Source organism: Vanrija albida (assembly GCF_041260175.1).
Source record: "Vanrija albida strain AlHP1 chromosome Unknown contig_1, whole genome shotgun sequence".
In the NCBI taxonomy this organism is placed as follows: domain Eukaryota; kingdom Fungi; phylum Basidiomycota; class Tremellomycetes; order Trichosporonales; family Trichosporonaceae; genus Vanrija; species Vanrija albida.
This window is the reverse complement of record NW_027191420.1, coordinates 2,882,643-2,900,650: the sequence shown is the minus strand read 5'-3', so window position 1 is coordinate 2,900,650 and position 18,008 is coordinate 2,882,643. Positions and strand designations below refer to the sequence as shown.

General features: G+C 65.2%; 6 protein-coding genes across 6 annotated transcripts; 4 read left to right on the top strand and 2 right to left on the bottom strand.

The window, feature by feature from the left end:
* Window positions 1–62: 62 nt before the first annotated feature.
* Q8F55_001184 (uncharacterized protein) lies at window positions 63–4,258 on the bottom strand (the record flags this gene model as incomplete). The annotated part of the gene is made up of 6 exons (XM_069349818.1): window positions 63–2,658; window positions 2,694–2,835; window positions 3,230–3,299; window positions 3,392–3,757; window positions 3,801–4,091; window positions 4,217–4,258. 6 exons carry the CDS (start codon window positions 4,256–4,258, stop codon window positions 63–65), a joined length of 3,507 nt encoding a protein of 1,168 aa, XP_069213362.1.
* A 1,615-nt stretch (window positions 4,259–5,873) lies between these two features.
* Window positions 5,874–6,494, top strand: Q8F55_001183 (uncharacterized protein; the record flags this gene model as incomplete). The annotated part of the gene is made up of 3 exons (XM_069349817.1): window positions 5,874–5,881; window positions 5,965–6,207; window positions 6,380–6,494. The coding sequence occupies 3 exons, from the start codon at window positions 5,874–5,876 to the stop codon at window positions 6,492–6,494; spliced, it is 366 nt and encodes a 121-aa protein (XP_069213361.1).
* A 1,650-nt stretch (window positions 6,495–8,144) lies between these two features.
* On the top strand, window positions 8,145–11,218 carry Q8F55_001182 (uncharacterized protein; the record flags this gene model as incomplete). Its single annotated transcript, XM_069349816.1, has 5 exons — window positions 8,145–8,363; window positions 8,444–8,557; window positions 8,634–9,497; window positions 9,542–10,870; window positions 10,916–11,218. The coding sequence occupies 5 exons, from the start codon at window positions 8,145–8,147 to the stop codon at window positions 11,216–11,218; spliced, it is 2,829 nt and encodes a 942-aa protein (XP_069213360.1).
* A 917-nt stretch (window positions 11,219–12,135) lies between these two features.
* Window positions 12,136–14,652, top strand: bzz1 (the record flags this gene model as incomplete). Its single annotated transcript, XM_069349815.1, has 3 exons — window positions 12,136–13,492; window positions 13,530–13,706; window positions 13,745–14,652. The coding sequence occupies 3 exons, from the start codon at window positions 12,136–12,138 to the stop codon at window positions 14,650–14,652; spliced, it is 2,442 nt and encodes an 813-aa protein (XP_069213359.1).
* A 479-nt stretch (window positions 14,653–15,131) lies between these two features.
* ORT1 (mitochondrial ornithine carrier protein) lies at window positions 15,132–16,382 on the bottom strand (the record flags this gene model as incomplete). The annotated part of the gene is made up of 5 exons (XM_069349814.1): window positions 15,132–15,801; window positions 15,853–16,034; window positions 16,078–16,194; window positions 16,242–16,280; window positions 16,329–16,382. 5 exons carry the CDS (start codon window positions 16,380–16,382, stop codon window positions 15,132–15,134), a joined length of 1,062 nt encoding a protein of 353 aa, XP_069213358.1.
* Window positions 16,383–16,628: 246 nt separating this feature from the next.
* Window positions 16,629–17,965, top strand: Q8F55_001179 (uncharacterized protein; the record flags this gene model as incomplete). The annotated part of the gene is made up of 5 exons (XM_069349813.1): window positions 16,629–16,769; window positions 16,823–17,075; window positions 17,114–17,328; window positions 17,366–17,515; window positions 17,561–17,965. The coding sequence occupies 5 exons, from the start codon at window positions 16,629–16,631 to the stop codon at window positions 17,963–17,965; spliced, it is 1,164 nt and encodes a 387-aa protein (XP_069213357.1).
* Window positions 17,966–18,008: the final 43 nt, after the last annotated feature.

Below are 18,008 nucleotides of genomic sequence, written 5' to 3'. Positions count from 1 at the left end.
GCTCGTGCGCCCCGATTACATGCATAAAATATACCACTGTACGTCTACTTCTATGGCCCGAGTCACGGCCTGAGCCTCGCCGGCGGCTCCAGCGGATGCCGCATCCACGTCCCGCCGCAAATGCACGAGCTCCGCCACGTCCGCCGCCACGCCGCCCACGGCGACGGCGTCTCGTTGCGCATGATGCTCGAGACCGCAATCGCCGTGCGCGCGCCGCAGCGGTCGCAGTGCGCCGTCGGCCGATCGCCCAGCGGCGCAGCGCTCGCGCCGTCGCGCTCGGGCTCGACGGCGGCGTGCACGAACAGATTAGACGGCGTCGGGATGGCCGACAGCGCAGCCGGCACGAGCGACTGGATCGGGCCAATGTCGAGCGTGAGCAGCGACGCGCACGTGTCGGCGTCGGACGGGCGCGGGCCCTTTGTCAGCGCCGCGAGCACGTCGCCCCACACGGCCAGGTCGATGCTCTCGCGCTCGAGCGCGTCGGCGATCCGCTCGGCCGCCACCGCCGTCGCGTTGTTGGACCGCGGCGCCGAGCTGTCCGACGGCCGGATTGGCCGGTCCAGCGTCGACACGTACTTTGCAAACGCGGCGAGAAGGGCCACCAAGCGCGCGAGGCTGCGGCGGAGCAGCGGGTGGATGAGGTACAGCAGCCGCGTCGAGCCCTCGGTGATGGCCTCGGACGACGCCCACTCCGACTGGGCACGCTCCGTGATGGCGTCCCGGCACGTGCGGCCAATGACCGACAGCCCCCACTCGAACACGTCGACGAGGTTCCAGATCGAGTCGAGGTCGAACGAAATCGCCCCGTTGTTCTCGTCGCCGCAGAGGTAGAAGATCTGGCACGCCTCGCCCATGCGGATGAGCTCGACGGCGAGCGACTTGCGCGGGTCGTCGGCCTGCGCCCACACAGCGACTTGGAGACGCAGGATGTGCGGGACGTAGCTGCGCGAGTGCTTGATGAACATGTCTAACGCCTTCTCGAGGATGGCCTTGGCGAGGTCGTTGGCGTCGCCGCGCGGGACAGTCGCAAAGGCGGCGCGGACAGCGTCACTCCAGTCCACGCCCTGCACGACGGCGAGCTCGACACTGCGCGCACACCGCTTGGCCACCTCCTTGATCGTCTCGGACGGCGTCGGCGACTCGACCTCGAGCCGTGGGGACGGCACCAGTCTCGGGCGGGAGCCGACGCTGAGCAGCGCGACCACCCCCATCTCGCCGCGCTTCGGGCCCTGGCTTGGGATGATGACGGCATCGCCGAACGCGAGGCTCGGGTCAAGCTGCACCTCCTCACCAACGAGGGCCGACCATCTGTCGCCAGAGTCGGTGCTGTTGCCGCCGGCGAGGTTGACGTGCGAGAGGTACAGCCCCGTCGGCGAGGACACGAGCGCCAGCGCCAGGCTGTGGGGCGGGACGTCGGGCAGCGGGGCCAGTGCGACAATGACCGTGCCCTCGGGCGACAGCGCCGTCTGCTGTGCCTTGGCTGCCGGGAACCAGTCCATCGCCTGCGGGCCGTCTGGCGACGACCCAATCTCCTTGAACCCTTCGACGACCGTGATGCGCCGCTTGCGCAGCTCGACCAGCTCGAAGCGCATGCGCTGCCGCGGGGGAAGCGTCGGCTTGAGGCTCTCCTCGACGTCACGGTAGACCAGCACAACGCCCACACCCTCGTCGCTGGGCTTGCTCTCCCCATCCGCACTCCCATTCACATGCGTGCTCGCGCCTCCGTTCGGCAGCGACACAAACGACACGTACTCCAGCCGCGCCTCGGGCGTGCCAGTGCTGTTCTCGAATGGAGGCGGGCGCGGGCGCGGAAGCGACGGCAGCGGCGTCGTCGCGAGGTACGGCAGCTTGTTGCCGTCGAGGCCAAACTCGATGCGAATCACGCTCACTTCGCCGTTGGCCTCGACCGCCGCCCACACGCTGTCGTTCCCGCCGACCATGCCGATCCATCCACGCTGGGCGCGGAACGCCGACCCCCTCGGGCCGGGGTTCGTGAGCCCGGCGTACGCGCGCACGCCGATCGGGCACCTCAGCGAGTTGAGCTGCCAGCTCATCCCGTTCGCCTGGTCCGCGAGCGCAGCCGCCGTGAGGTTGTCCGCGGGGTTGGACACCGTCGAGTGCGTGTCGAGGATAACCGGCGCAGGGACAGGGTGCGGGTGGAAGAGGTAGATGAGCTCGGATGTGAGCACGATCGTCGTCGGCCCGCGACCGGCCGCCGCAGCGTACGACGGGGGCGGGGTCGGCCCAAGTGCCGGCGCAGCCTTGTTCCCTCCGGGGCCGAGGCGCGTACGCGGGGGGTACACGTACGTCATGGCGAGGGGCGGCGAGGAGAGGGGGAACGCAGAGAGCGGCATGAACGAGCCGGGGACCGACGACGGCTCGAGCAGCGAGCCGCCGTAGACCATGAGGTCGCCCGACTCGTCCGAGCGCGCGCCGATGCCGAGGTTGGTGTCGTTGAGCTCGGTGGAGCGGAAGCTCGTGATCCACGCACCGTCGGGCGAGATGGTGAGCTTCTCGGCGCGGCTGAACGGCGGGGGGATGGGCAGCGCGCGCGGCGGTGTGTCGGCGAAGACCGAGGTCACGACGTGGTGCCGCCCCGTCGCTGCGGTGGAAGGGTACACGAGCGCCGAGGTGAGCGGGTGGAACGCGGCCGAGTATCTGGGTGTTAGGGGGGGGACGGGGGGAGGGCTTACGGGTTGGGCTGGACGCGGGACGCCTCGCTGAGCCGCAGCATGCGCTGCAGCCCCTCGCGAGAGGTCTCGGCCGGCTCGGTGTGCTCGCCGTTCACGGGCGTACTGACGTCGACCATGGGGACGTGTGGTGTCTCTGGAGACGCTGGGGCCGCTGGGTCGAGGTTGTGCTCGTTGGTGAGTGTGTCCTGGGGTGGATGAGAAGATGGAGCAAGGACAAACAGGTCGTCGCTGGAGAACAAGGATCAACCGACATCGACAGTGACATTTTGCTTCCGCGCCCAGTGTGGCGCGTTGGATTGTATTGATGGATGGTACTGATGGGACAATGACAATGGCGCAAGCATGCGCGTATGCGCAGACAATGGAGCAATCTTTCAATGACAGTAGACAGTAGTAGCGTGCAGTGGGCCACGGGAGTCTGGCTTGCTCGGCTGTCACGACGACGCGAGCTTGGCCGCGACATCATCGGCGAGCCTGCCACCAGTCATCGAGCACGTCCCTGCTCATCAATGTCGGCCAAGCAACCTGCAACTCACGCGTGACGGCCGACTGGAACCTCTTGGCCTCCATGGCGAGCTTCGAGAATGCCGCCTCCAGGGTGATCTCCTTGCGGCGGGTTGACGTAACAAGTGCCAGGACTTGCACTTGAAGATCCCAGCCCTCGGTGTGAGCCCGGCTCGTGGAGGTGCGGAACTCACCAGCCCCTGCAGCGTCTTGTTCTTCGCCCTGTATTTCGACTGCGCCGAGCGATTTTGGCTCTGACGCTTCTCGCCGGAGCGACGGCGCAGCGGCTTCGATGTCTTCGAGGTGGCCTTCAAGGGGGCGGAGGTGGAACCAGCCTTGCTCTTCTTTGAAGGAGGGCGGGTCGGCGTCTCCGGGGCCCACTCGTCTCCCGACTCACTGACACTAGGTGGGGTCGGGCAAATAAAGGGTTCCGGGGAATCGAGGTCGACGGGCTCGACCTTGACAATGAGGGAAGGTTCCTTGTCTGGAGGAAACGCGACAGGCGAAGCCACCTGGGAGTTCAGGGGGATGTGTGCGACGCGGAGCGAGATTTCCTCGATCTACCCCAGTCAGCACCCCGGCTGGGGGGTGAAAGTAGCTCACCGGCGGGCTCGCATCATGGAAGGGGGTGTGGCTCGGTAAATCGAGAAAGTCGTCGACGTCCAGAGTGCCCGACTGAAGCAGCCCCGGCTGGCCATCGCACCCGTGATCCCCGAAGGTGCAGTACGTGTAGTACTCGGCGCAAGGCAGCCTTCCTCCGAGGAGCGTGCGGGGGTTGATCGTAGGAGAGGGGGGCGAGTAGTTGGGGACGATTGGGCTGTCGATGACAATGGGGCTGTCGCGGACACTCGGCCCAGTCAGAGGGACGTCGAGAGAGCCGGTAGGCGAGCAGGGCTGCAGTGTCAGGGGCCAAGCGAGGAAGAGGACATACCGACAGGCGAGAGCTGGACCCCGCCTGAGACGATCAGCATGTCACTCACGATCACTCGACAAACAATGGGCAGGGGGGAGGGACTCACCATGCGAGGCGTGGAGGGGATCGTCCGCCAAGTCGGCGGCATGGTGGGTTACACGTCGAGAAAAGGTATCGCCGAAGGCAATAGGCAACGTAAACGAGTTGAGTGCTTTAGAGGGGAGAGGAGGTCTGAGGGAGAGAGGCGAAGCTGGGGAAGGCGAGGAAGACCAGCAAGACAGCCTCTTGTACACCTACCACCCCCGCCAGCCAAAAGTTTTTCCCCCAGTGCGGTCAGCTTGAGTTAATCAAAGGATGGGGCGTGAGACGCGGATCAGTCTTGCTGCCTCGAGGCAGCAGGGACAAACAAACACTGACGCGCGCCGGTTTATCTCGTCGCGCTATCACAGGCATATCCCCCGCACTTTGGCCCATGGTGGGGCACCCCCGGGCGCGACCTGGCACACACGAGCACACAGCCGCCCGGCGGCTATCAGCTGTCGCCAGGGGTAAATGACGACGATCCATCAGTCAACATCAGCCCACAGCGACAACTAAGGCCAGGCGAGCGGGCAGTGGCACTCACTCCTGGGTGTGTCGTCCCCGCCCCCGCCCCCCCCCCTTTCCGACACCGACGCCCGGGCGCCAAATTGCACGGAGTGCACGGGCCGCACAACGTGTCGCGGTCTGTGCGTCGGTGGGGCGCGGCTGACCCCGGCGAGGGCGACTGCCGCGCTCGGACCAAGCTGCTGGCTGCCACAACAGGGCGCGCCGCGGCCGGCGCTTTGACCCGCCGCGTTCCGACGTGGCTCCGACAAGGGCGTGGTGGTCTGTGCGGGGCGGGCATGGCCGGGGCGTGGGAGTGGGCGTGGGCGTGGGTAAGGTTGAACGAGATGGCCAGTGGATGCAGCTCGCTGTGGCAGCCTCCGACGGACGGTAGCCTGCTCGCTCGTCGCCACAAGCCACGCTCGCTGCACGACGCGATTTTGGGGTGCTTGCATAAATGTCGCTAAGCGGCGGGTTCTAATGAAACGCGCGACGCGGGGCCTCGATGTGAATGGTGAAACTCGCAATGACGTATGGGGCAATTTCACAGCGAGTTGCCTTGCTGGAAGGCAGCCAAGACGACAGGCAGGCATGACACCCGTAGGCGCGTGCGAGGCACCCGGTCCACGGTCCTCCTTCCCTCCCCCTCCCCCCTCCCCCTCAATTGCACGGCGGCGGCGGAGGCGGCGGCGGTCACACAGGAAGGGAATGGGTGCATGGGGTACAGGAGCAGAGACGGACGAGAAGAGCAAGCATGCATGAACCCTGGACGACGACGAGGATTACATGCCAGGCAAGGAAGGTGCGGCAGTAGAGTCTGCACGGCAACGGCAACGGGGTCACTTGTGGGCGCGTCGTCTTGTCCCAGCAGGCAGGCTGCAGGCGGAGAGCGTACGTCTGCTGGACGCTGGGCAAGCAGCTCGCCAACGACGACAGTAGGCGACGCAAACGTGTGCACGTCGCGGTCTCATACCCCCCTCGCCTTCCTCGCCCTCGTTGCCTTGCCTCCCTTTACGGAGCCACCCGCGACACGCCTTGACAACCTTACTCTTCCTCTCACCTCTGTGCTTGGCTTGCTCCCACTCCCACCAACCCTCACCCACCCCCCTCCCCCTTGCCTTCCCTGCCCGACCCTAAGCAATCGCACCCCCGCCGCACTCTCAAACACCCACCCACCCATGACAAGGTGAGCCTCGCTTTGGACAATCCAAACACGCATTGCTCCGTTACTCCTTTCACCACTAAACAACACACCACCACCGCGTACAGCATGTCGCACTCAAACGGCTTTGCACTCCCCGCCCTCCCCAACACGTCGAGCTCGTCGCTCCTCGACGCCGTCGTCGGTGGCAAGCCCGCCGCCGCCGCTGCGCCTCACCTTGGCCGCCTCGCCGAGGAGCCGCTCGGCGACGCCAGTGCACGTGTCAACCACCGGGCCGGCAACGGTCTCGCCAACGGCGGCCAGCAATCCGAGGCCGACGTCGCCGAGCTCGAGCGCAAGCTTGAGAAGAGGTGAGTAGTTGGTGGTTGGGGTGTGGGTGCGTCGGTGTGGGTTGTCGTCACCTGCGCGTGCGTGCGCATTCCGGCGCCTTCACGTCACGACGACGGCGCACCCGCCCAGGCCACCCACCTGCCTGCCCACCCACCCCTTTGCCTCACGACGACTGTCGCTGACTTGGCATAGGCGCTCGCTCATCCCCCACCTCGAGAGCGAGCTCGCCGCGCTCGAGGCTCAGATTAAGGAAGCCGAGGCGCGGCTCTCACGCGTGCAGGCCACCGGCTCGCCCACCAAGTCGTAGAGTGAGTGCAGTAGCGGGTGCACTGGGCCGCTGCGGTGGCGCGCGAAGGCGGCGAGTGCGAGCCAGTGTGGTGTGGCCTATCGCGCCCCATACATGGCGCCGCCTGCCGCTCGCTACCACCGAATCGGCCTGTGTGGGCCGCCCAAAGACGCGTCGCAGCTAACAGAGTTTCAGATAGACGCGGGCACGTGTAGCGATCTCGGCGGCACCCAACCATCAACAGCCGCGAGTGACCGTGCCGTGTTACACCGCGACAGACTCGAGGCCAGGCCAGACGGGCCCGAGCTGCCCTGTTCTCCAGTACAAGTTTCAACCCCCATCAAGCATTGACTCCAACTCGCCCTACCCACCTACACCACACTGGGTATCATTGTTCCTTTCTCTTCCTCGTTAAGCGTCCGAGGCTTGTATATGCTGTACCGCTGTAAGCACGATGTACGCTTCCGAGTGGTGTCGGCGTGGGCGAGGGCGAGGAAGGTGAGGAAGGTGCTCGGACGTGCGGTCTGTGCTGGGTGCGTGCGAGGCGGGCGGACTGGGTGTCGGGTGTCATCCGAGATCGAGATCCGGGATGCGCTCGATCGGACGCCAAAGTGGGAGGGGGCGAGGTGAAGGCTGTGGCAGCGGCGGCTAAGGTAGGACGGCGCCATCCAGCAAGCACAAGCGCCGACCCGAGACGAGACGACGGCGGCGACAAGACGAGACGCGGCACGGCCCAGCCCGCCAACTCCGACCAGTGACGTACATTGCAGCGTCGCACCTGGTTTCGCGTCTCACCGACCACAAACAAATTGAGCCCATCACCGGCGGCGGACACGCCGCGTGCATGTGCGATATGGCGGCGCTCGTCACTTCACAGCCGACACCACCAACCACGCCTTGCCTCGTGTCCCGTCGCGGAGTGACGAGACGGCGCCAGACCACGCCGACTCGCCTCGCCCATCAGATCGTCAAGGCACAGTGAGAGGAGGTGACGCCGGGCCTGGCTGGGCCTGGTGTCGATCCCGCTCCCGACGGCACTGAACTGCGCAGTGAAGGCGAAAGGTCGGCGCCGTGGACCACCGTGCTGTGTGCCAAGACGGCGGCGCTGAGCAGGTGGGCGGCGGGGGGAGGCCGGCGAAAAGACGGCGCCACGAGATTATCTGTGGATTGTTGCCGGGCTGACGGGGCGAAGGAAGCTAGCTGCCCGGCGAGATTGATACCCGCCACACCGGCATGCACCCGTCGCCGCTTGCCTGCAGCTGTGGGGTAGCTGGACGAAAGTCGCACAAGATGCACACATACAACAGCACCAGCGCCGTTGCCGCCGCCGAGATTACGGAGGCTACTTGGCCCAGTTCCGTGGATTGCCGCGCCGACCCGCTCACTGCCTACCGTATTGTTTACGCCTCGTCGTCCCCCGCGCTATCCCACTCTGCCCCAAACCCCCTCGCGCGGAGCGAGCGGGGTATCGCCCGCTCCAGATCTACCCAGACCCCAGACTCGCGATGCATGCGGAGCGCTTCCCCGCTGCGGCTCGAGAGAAGGTCGCACTAACCGCACGTTACGTAAGCCACAATGGGACTCCGCCGGTGCCCCCCTCCCCTCCTGCGCTACTCAGTTGCCGGGCACAAGGCTCGCTTGTCCCTCCCCCCATCATCTAGCATCACACCCATGCGCCTCTCGCACCCCCCGTCTCGGCTCTCCCCTCCCCCGGGAACATCGGTGCACGACCTCCTCGTGACGGGCGCGCGTGAGGGCGCCGCCTCGGGCTCGGGGCACGCTGCTGGGCCGAGCACGGCGGCGAGCGCGGGCGCGGGCTCGGGCTCGGGCTCGACCGCGGCAAAACGCAAGGAGGAGGAGCGCGTCCCGAAGCGAGGGTACCGCGCGTGTGTGAGTGGCGCCGGGGGGGTGCAGTGATGGGCGCGGGGCTGGCTGCAGAGGGTTACGATCGATGCTGACCGACCACACAGGTCCACTGCCGCCTGCGCAAGGCCAAGTGCGACCTCGGCGACGTCAATGCGCCATCCGAGCCACCGTGTACGCGATGCAGGCGCGAGCAGCGCAACTGCGTCTTCTTGCCAAGCGTGAGTGCTGGAGCGTAGTGATGGCGGGAGTGGGAGTGATGGGCCGGCGATCGGGGCCGTGGCTGACAAGCGACAGAAGCGCCGCAGAAAGGCGGCGCAGGACGACGAGCCCGAGATCTACGCTTCCGGCACCGAGCAGTCCAACGGCGGCGGCGGCTCTGGAGGAGGAGGAGGAGGCGCGACCGGATTCCAAACACAGCCAGTGCCCGCTTTCACCGCCGCGGGCCTTAGCTCGCTCGCCGGCCCGAGCCATACCGCGGGTGCCAACGGCGGGGGAGGGCTATCGCACGGACATGGTCACGGCCAAGGCGCTCACACGCACTCTGTCTCGTCGCATGGGCAGCTCCATGGAAACCACTTAGCCGGCGAGTGGGCAGCGCCGCGCCCGCAGATGCCGGGCCAGGTCGACCTGCACCACTCGGGCGGCCACCACGCTCCCAGCGACAGCACCCACGGCCTGGCGTCTTACCCGGCCGGCGCGTCCGGCCCAAGCACTGGTGCGAGCGGTGCGAGCGGCGGTGGAGGGTGGTCATCTGACAACATCGGCCTGTTTGACCACAAGCCGTCGCCCCTGTTCGACCCGCCGTCGACAAAGACCGTCTCCTCGATCGGGTCCGTGTCCACAGAGTCGCCCAACCACCAGGGACGTAGACGCCGGAATCCGTCAGAGCCGGATGCGACGCGCCGCATCGTGGTCGCAAGCTTCAACAACGAGACGGACGCGCTCGAGATTCTTGCAAACGCCGCCACGGACGCTGATGGGGATGCGGGCGCGGAAAAGGGCGATGAAAGTGCCGCGGCGAGGAATAAGCGAGTGGCCTGGGACGACGAGAGGCCCCGCTCGGTTGCCGACTTTGTCCTCATCAAGCGTGGGGTGCTCGACGAGGAGAGACTCGAGCAGCTGGTCGAGATCTTCTTCCAGCACCACCATCCCGTGTTGGTGAGTTGGCGACGCAGGTACAGGACAAGCAACTCACGCCCCAGCCCATTGTCCAAACAGTTCGCATCCCGCACACAAAGGAGCAGCTCGCAAGTCTGTCCTTCACCGACCCGTTCCTCCTCTCGTCCATCGTGTGTGTTGCGTCACACCACCACCCGGACCCGGGGATGAAGGAGATCCACGAACGGACATATGCCCTCATCCGCGAGACGATCGCCGACTATACGACGTCGGGACTGCAGCCGAGCATTGGCTTTGTCGAGGGCGTCCTCATCCTCGCCGAGAACCTCCCAGCCGAGCGCCTGTCGCCAAAGTTTGCGGACATGGCGGGGCCGACGCGCGAGACCCACGGCCTCGGGCTGCACGGAACCGAGAACCGCCGCGCATGGGCATTGACAGGGACAGCCATTCGCGCGGCGTACGGACTCGGATTGGACCGCCTCGCGCTCGAAGACGGCGAACAGAATATGGACCTCGAGCGCGCGCGTGGGGTCTGGACCTGGTGCTACCTCTATGACCGCACCCTTGGGCTCCGCACCGGCCTGGCGTTCTGGAGTCGTGGCCCCGCAATATGCTTCAGCGGCTACTCGAGCATATCGCAGACCGGTGAAGCTGCCGCCGCCGTCCACTTTCCCTACATGATGAACCCGACTTCGGCTACGCCCGGCGAGCCCCCCACCCTCGTCGACGTCAACGAGTCGGCGTCCATGATGCAGGCACACCTCGAGCTCACCCAGATCATGACCAACGCGCATGACATCCTCTTCTCTACGCCGTCGAGGACGTCGGCTCTGGTTCGCAAGGGCGAGTACTTCAAGTTTCTCGAGCACTTCAAACGCGCCCTCGACTCGTTCACCCTGACCTGGAAGGACAAGACCTGGCGCGTCGACAGCGTGCGCGAGCTGACGTGGTGCACCTACCACTTTGTCCGCCTCTACGTCTCGGCCTTTGCCTTCCAGGCGCATGTGCAGCGAGCGCAGGAGCGGGCTGAGCAAGAGCGCGAGCCACGATCAGGCGCAGTGTCCATGTTCCCCCGCGGCTCGGCGACGAGCCCTGACGCGCTGTTCATCTACGATTCAATCGACTCTGCGCACGAGATCCTCCACATCTGCATCCGACTCGCGCAGTCGGGCGTGCTGCGGTACCTGCCTAGCCGGTACCTCATCAACTTTGCATACAGCGGCACCTTTGCGCTCAAGGCGGCCTACTCTGGGGCTGTGGGAAAGGGCGACGCGGCCAAGACGATTGAGCTGGTTGACCGTGTGTGCGCGGCTCTTATCCTCGCCAGCCCCGACAAGGACCACCCTGCATGTCGCTACGGTCAGATGCTGCGGCTTCTGTCCAAGCGTCTTAGCGAGCTCAGCGATGCGAGCGTGAGTAGTGGCGGCGTGTGTGAGGACTGCGCTGATACTTGGCAGGCCGTGCCCTCGCGGTTCCCCTCGCCCGAGCCGTCCATGGCGCCCGACATGCCCGTGCTCCCCCTCCAGATGAGCTCACTGTCTGCGCTGGCCAGCGAGCAGATTGCGCGAGAGTCTGGTGATGGAGTTGGAGGCTCTGGGATGGGTCATGATCCAGGCACGACCAATGGTGGACCGGCCCTGTTTGACCTTACTCAAGTGCCTGCCAACCTGTTTGATGTCGATGTCGACGTCGGTTTCAATCTCGACGGCTTCTGGGACGACTTTACGCTCACTGATAGCGGAGGGTTCCCGTTCCGATGAGAGCGGAGCGGACTTGGTCTGGACGCTGCACAGCGCGCACGGCTTTGCACGACGAAGCGGTGGTGGCGGCGAGTGTGCAGTGGCGGGTACGACTGGCGGTGACGGAATGAGGCGGTGTAACGTCGTTGTAACCTAGTAGTGTTTCTGGGCACGTTTGTATGTAGCCTTGGCGCGGGGCGTGTGTCGGCGATTGACTGCATCGACTCACTCATAAGCAGGGTGTGCATGGGTTGTTGTGATGGCTTAGGACGCGTAAGCCGCTAGTCAAGACCCATCAATTATGTTAGCCTGGGTTGATCGACATCAGGGAGGCGAGGTAAACAACGAGTGTAGTGATGGGAATGCTGGGAATGCACAGCGGTCACGAGGGGGCAACAAGCTGCGACTTGAAACTGGTACTTGGAGTTCCCATAGATGCAGGTGTTCTTCGACGCCTGCGTATGCAACGCAACGACTGGACGAGGCCAAGCCGTGGCAGTGCGCAGTGCGCCGTCAGCCCAGCCCGGCCCAGTGGCCCAGTGCACAGGATTATCGGCCGCATCGGAGAGTCCGAGGTTGGGTGGATTCCAATGACGCGCGCGCCTTGGCTCGGCTGCTCCACCGCCGCCCGGCTTCTACACAGTTTCCGGGGTCCCAAAGTTGGGTTGGCTGAGAGATGACGCCTGCGCCACCACGACGACCATGTTTGTCGACTCCAAGTCTCTCTTCCCATCCATCTTGACAATCTCTCCACTCTAACCACCAGCAACGGCGCCTACACCCACCCCCTCACCCCCGCGCATCCACCTAACCCCCGCCCACCCACCCCCCTCGCCCCCACCCCCGCGCGCGTCGGCGACACGGCGCACAACAAACAACCAGCCATCACAACGCTACTGGCCCGCCCGCTCCCCTCGCCCCCGCACTCACCCCCAGCCATGGCCGACGCAGCTGGGGGACCTGCGGCGGCGAGTGGCTCGCCCGCGGCTTCTGCCCCGCCGCTCCCGTCGCCCGAGCTCCCGTCGACGCCGGGCGAGGAGGAGCCCCGGGCCTGGGTACACGACGACGCGCGGCTCTACTTCCTCCCGCCTACCATCTCCTCGCCGACACCCGCGCCGCAGGCGCTCATCAACGACCTGCTCGACGTGACGCGCGACTACCGCGACTTTGTTGACACGGTCGGCAAGATCGAGAGCGAGTACGGGCGCGCGCTGTCGGCCGCGGTCAAGAAGTTCGAGGCGCGCCTCGACCACGTCCTCCTGCCTTTGCCGGGGGGCCGCAAGCCGCCGCAGCCGACGCTGGTGGGCGCGATGCGCGCGCACCTCGTCGAGATTAGCGCCACGGCCAACCTGCACCAGAAGCGGCCTGCCCAGCTGGGCGCACAGCTCGTCCAGCCGCTCACGCACATCGAGAAGCGGGCGGGCGAGAGCGCGCGCCGGCTCGGCGCGTGGTCAAAGGACATCCGCGCGCGCTGGGACGTCGGCCGCGAGCACGTGGACGGCGCCCGGTCGAAATACCACGCAGCGGTGCGCGACCACGACGCGGCGCTCATGCGCTTCAGGACGGTCGCGACCCCGCCCCAGGACGGGTCGAAGATCGACAGCGAGTGGGTCAAGCTCGAGAAGGCGACGAGCGACGCAGAGGTCGCGAGGGCGGACAGAAAGCGCGCGTATCTCGTCGCCTTGGCCGGCGAGGGGCCCGAAGGAGGAGGGGGCCAGGATCTCGCGGAGGGCGGTGGCGCGGGAGGGTGGGGCGAGGAGGCGAGGGCGCTGTATGGTCACGTCCATACGTCGCTGCTTGATCTCCTGCGCCACCAGGCGACGGAGGATAGGGCCCACGCCGAGCTACTGGCCACGATCCTCGCTCGCGTGCCTGAGACGTACAGCGTCGTGTCGCTCGCGACGGATGAGGACCTGTTCCTCGACTGGAATAGGACGAGCAAGAGCGTGGTTAATGGGTATGCTGGGAGCGTGCCCGAGTCGCCCGTGTCGATGCTCTCGCCGCCATTGATGTCCCCTCTGGTGCCGTCTGCGCCGTCGACGTCGCCGCACCTGAGCCCAGCGCTGTCCACGACAATGTCGGCCACCTCGGCCTACACCAACGGCGGGAGCCACCCGTCGCTCACGTGCTTCACGTACGTCGCGCCCCCGTCGGCCCGCGAGGAGAAGCCCGTGCTCAGCACCGACAAGCGCGAGGACCGCAACTGGCTCGTCAACAGATGGGTCAAGAGCTCGGCTGCCCTGACGGCGATTGTGGGCAATGACGGGGTCGACCAGGGCGTGCTGGGCGCAAAGCGTGAGTCGGGGATTTGGTGCCTGCGCTGACTGGGCAGGGAGAGAACTGGACAGCTTGCGCGAGCAGTGCTCGACCTTCTCGGCCGACCGCGGCCTCGGCGACCCCGAGGACGTGTGGGAGCGCAGGCTCGCAGTGATACGAGACCTCGGCATCATTGAGCGCAAGGTGGCTGTGGCGCGCGCAGAAATTGCTGCGATCGAGGCGGTGCTTGGACGTGAGTTGGGTCGCAGGGGTAGCTGACTGACGCCGCAGCGCTGCCTGGCCCCGAGATGGCGCATGACTTCAAGGAGCGCCAGTTCCCCACCCCCGGCCACTGCGACGCCTGTGGTGAAAAGGTGTGGTCGCCGCTCAAGCCCGAGCTCGCATGCCGGCTATGTGGCATCGCGCTCCACGTAAAGTGTGCTCTTCACGTCGACCCAGAATGTACCGGCTTAAAGTCGAATCGCCGGCGCTCGCAGCACGGTCGGCTACGACGCTCCATCACCAGCGGTGCGCTCCTGTTACGGCGCCAAACAGTCTTTGGCTCCCCACACGAAGGGCCGCAAGAGTACGCCACAACGCAGCAGGTCCGCCTCGAGCCAATACGCGACGGCGACCAGACCGTATCACCCTTCTTCACCGACGACCACATTGGCGTCGTGGCTGCTGCCGCCGTCGAGGAGATGGCGGCCGAGGAGGCCGCAGTGGCCGCTACGCCTCCCACACCGACGCCGCCACTGCCGCCTCCACCATCCGTCGGGCTAGCGCGCGTGCTCTACTCGTACCCGTCGGCCGGTGGGCCCGAGATCAGCGTCAGCTCGGGCGAGGTCGTGCGAGTGGTCGAGGACGACGGATCGGGCTGGGTCAAGGTGCGGCGCGGTCTCCAGACGGGCGACGAGGGCCTCGTGCCCCGCACCTACGTCGACCTGGTCGGCAGCGGGTCGACCCCGCCGGCCGACGGCGCGGGCGGCGTGTTCGTCGTTGCCATGTTCGACTTCCCGCCGCCCTCGCACACGCCCGGGCCGGGCGAGACGTCGGTCAAACAGAACGCAATCTACGAGCTGTCGGACGAGGGCATGGCCTTCGACGCGGCGTGGTGCGAGCTCGTCGTGCCCGACGCCAGCGGGTCGGGCCTCCGCCTCCGCGGCGTCGTCCCAAAGACGTATGTCAAGGAGATCTGATCGTCGGGGTGCCGACCCAACTTGTGCGGGCAACGCCCGCTCCTAGAACATAGAGTTGCCCAGAGCAACCACTTGACCAACTGTACAACAGTGTGCACACGAATGTCCAACGTGTATTATGAATGCCATGCGATTGTGAGAGGGCGGCTCGCAGCCAGGCTTTCGGCGCGTGTTGTGCCAGAAAGCAGTTACGCGCGTAAACTCGTGCAGTTTAACCGCGCGCGCGCGCGCCCGACTTCAAAGCCGACGCAACGGACTTGGCCGAAACACCCACTGTTGACAAATCTTTCACTTCACGCCAACTCCACCCACTTCCAGTGCTCATGCGTGCATGCATAATGTACAGATTAGTCTCTATACGAGAACCATGAACCCAACACCAGGGAGCGAGTACAACGACGGCGGTGTATGAACAGAGCCAATTGCAGTGTGGGCGTGTTGATGGGGCGGGTCAACCTCCACCCCGGCGGATGCGTCGCTTATGCGCGCGTGTCAAAGATCCATCCGAGCTTGCTGTTGAGCGTCTCGAACAGGCCAAAGATGATGGCAGACGACGGGCCCGAGCGCAGGCAGGTGAGCGCACAGCCAGCGTACAGGCCGCGGATGCCGCGCGTCTGCCAGATCTGCTTGAAGGTCGGGAAAAACTTGGGTGGCGGGCGGTCGGGGTGGAGCTCTGCCGACGTCTGCATCGTGCTCTTGACCGAGTCGGCAGGGAACAGCGACACGTTGTACGCGACACCGCCGCAAGCGCCCGAGAGCATGAGCTCCCAGGGTGCGAGGTCGGCCTTGGTCACGGTGTAGTCGGCGGCCGCGTGCTTCTGGCGACGCGCGACGAACTTGCGCGCGACAAACTCGTACACGCCGAACCAGGCGAACGAGCCGCCCGTCTCGCGGAGGAACGTGCCAGTTTGGCCCAGCCAGAGTCCCCGGATGCCATTGGTGCGGATGGTCTGGGCAATGATGGCGAAGGGGCCGAGGGGAGCGGGGCGCGCGGCGGTGGTGACGGGGCGGGCAAGAGGGGGGATTGTAACGGTGGACGAGGGCGAGGCGGGGGCAGAGAGCGCAGTCTTGACAGTGACAGCAGAGGTTGGTGCAGACTGAGAGATCATCTGCACCTGCATACGGCACTTGACCAGCTCAATCGGGGTGCTGGGAGTGTCAGCCGATGCTATCGGAGGCGGGCTACAAAGGCCGGCTTACAGGACAAAAGACGTGAAGGCTCCGGCAGCTGCACCGGCGACACCCAGCTCCATGGTCGTCAACTCGCGCAGTCCGCCATCGGGGCCGGGGCGAAGAGCGAGGATGGCAGCCTGCGCCTTGTTGTAGATGAAGAACAGGCTCGCGTTTTCCGCCGCTGCTCCTGCAATTGGTGCAGAGATACCCTTTGTACGTCAGCGGATGTCTCGCCAACGAGATATGACTCACTCGGTACAAGCCACGGATGCCTTCCTTGCCCATCGTCTGCTTGAAGCAGTCTAGAGGGCCCTTGAACATGGGCGGCCTGTCGGTAGGCTGCGACTGGAGACGGACCTTGACCAGGTCCTGGGTGACGGTCAGAGTCCGTGATGACGGGTCTGTTGGTGACTCACGAAGGGGTGCTCAAACAGCTTGGCTGTCATGCCGGCGACCTGGCAAACGTCAGAGGGGCTATTTCTAGTGGTCTGATAACCACTCACCGAGCCAAAGGTCAGGTCCCGGACGGCCGAGAGCGGGGTGGATGTGTCTGTCATTGCGGGGTGCGGCGATGGGGGGAGAAGCGGAAAGCAAAGTCGACACGGGCTCCATTTAATCTCGCAAACAGCAAGGCGCGCTTGAAATCTACTCCCGCTGATCCGGGGCACCGCGCTGCTAGAATCACGTGATGAAACTCGGAACGGCCAAAGTTGGGACGCTCGACGGTGTGTTGATCTGCAGCATCAACCTTCCTTCTTCAACTCGAACACCACCACCACCACCACCACCCCCCAGTCGCAATCATGGCACCTGGAGGAGCACCAAAGAAGAACAAGGGAAAGTACTACACCAAGCCCAAGCGGGCAGGTGGCCCACCAAGGGGAGGTGATGGACAGGGAGTCTTCAAGGGCACCGCAATGGAGCCCTACCGTCAGCAGCCATTGGTGAGTGACCTTCCTCCGGTGGTATCATCAGGCAACTAACCTCGACTCTACAGCCCGAGATGCTCAGCAACCCGGGAATCTTTGTGACGGCGGTGCAGGGCAAGGAGCAGCAGGCCGAGCGCGAGATTATCGAGGCTCTCGAGGCCGCCGCCGACGAGCTGTACCCCGAGACTGCGGCCGGCGCCGGCGAGGACAGCGGCGATGGCGAGGACATTGAGGACATGTTGAAGAAGGAGCTCGAGTCATTGTCAGCCCCAAAGAAGAAGTCGACCCGGTTCCGTGTGTGCAAGCGCGAGACGGCGTGTGGTGAGTGACTCGACGAGGGCCCCCTGACGCGTCTCCAGTGTGCTACATCCTCGTCTTCCCCCCCTTGGATCCGGTCAAGCTCGTCTACAACGTGCTTGAGCGGTGCGAGCGCACGGCCAAGTGCTCGTTCAAGTTTACGCAGCGCCTCACGCCCATCACGGCCACGAGTGGTGGCTACCTCGACAAGCTGACCGCCATGGCTGCCGAGACGCTCCCAGCTGGATTCAAGACGGAGACTGATGGCCCGCTGAAGGTGAGCTTACAGTCCAATTGTGTGAAGCTGACGGCAGTTTGCCATCAATGTCAGCACGCGCAACTCGGCCAAGCTTGAGCGCTTGGAAATGATCAAAGCGGTCGCCGAGGAGGTCGCCAAGCTCAACCCGGAGCACAAGGTTGACCTGACCAACCCCGACAGGACGATTATGCTCGAACTCTACAGGGTGAGCTGGCTTTTCCTCTCAAGGCTTGCAGAGCTCACACCACAGACGCATCTCGGCATGAGCGTAGTATCCGATTTTGAGCGGTACAAGCGCTTCAACCCCTCGCGAGTGGCCAAGGAGGCTGCTAAGGCCCAGGGTATCGAGGAGGAAGCCGACAAGGCGGAGGAAGCGCCTGCAACAAGCAACGAACCCAAGGCGTCTGTCGGCGAGCTCAAGAATGCCAACCGGGCAAGGAGGCTAGCCGGTATCCGTGATGCCGAGGCTGCTGCCACTACTGAGCGACCACCAAAACGCAAGGCGGATGCCGAACTCGAGGACGGCCAGGTTCCCACCAAGGCCGATGACGTTGAGGGCGGCGAGGTCGTGGAAGACGAGGGTGCCGAGCTCGGTGACGAGTTCCATGAGGTGATCCAGGGTGGTCGTGCGACCAAGGTGCGCCGCGAGGAGTGAGCGCAGTTACAATAGACACCCATGCATGTAACATGTAGGTAGG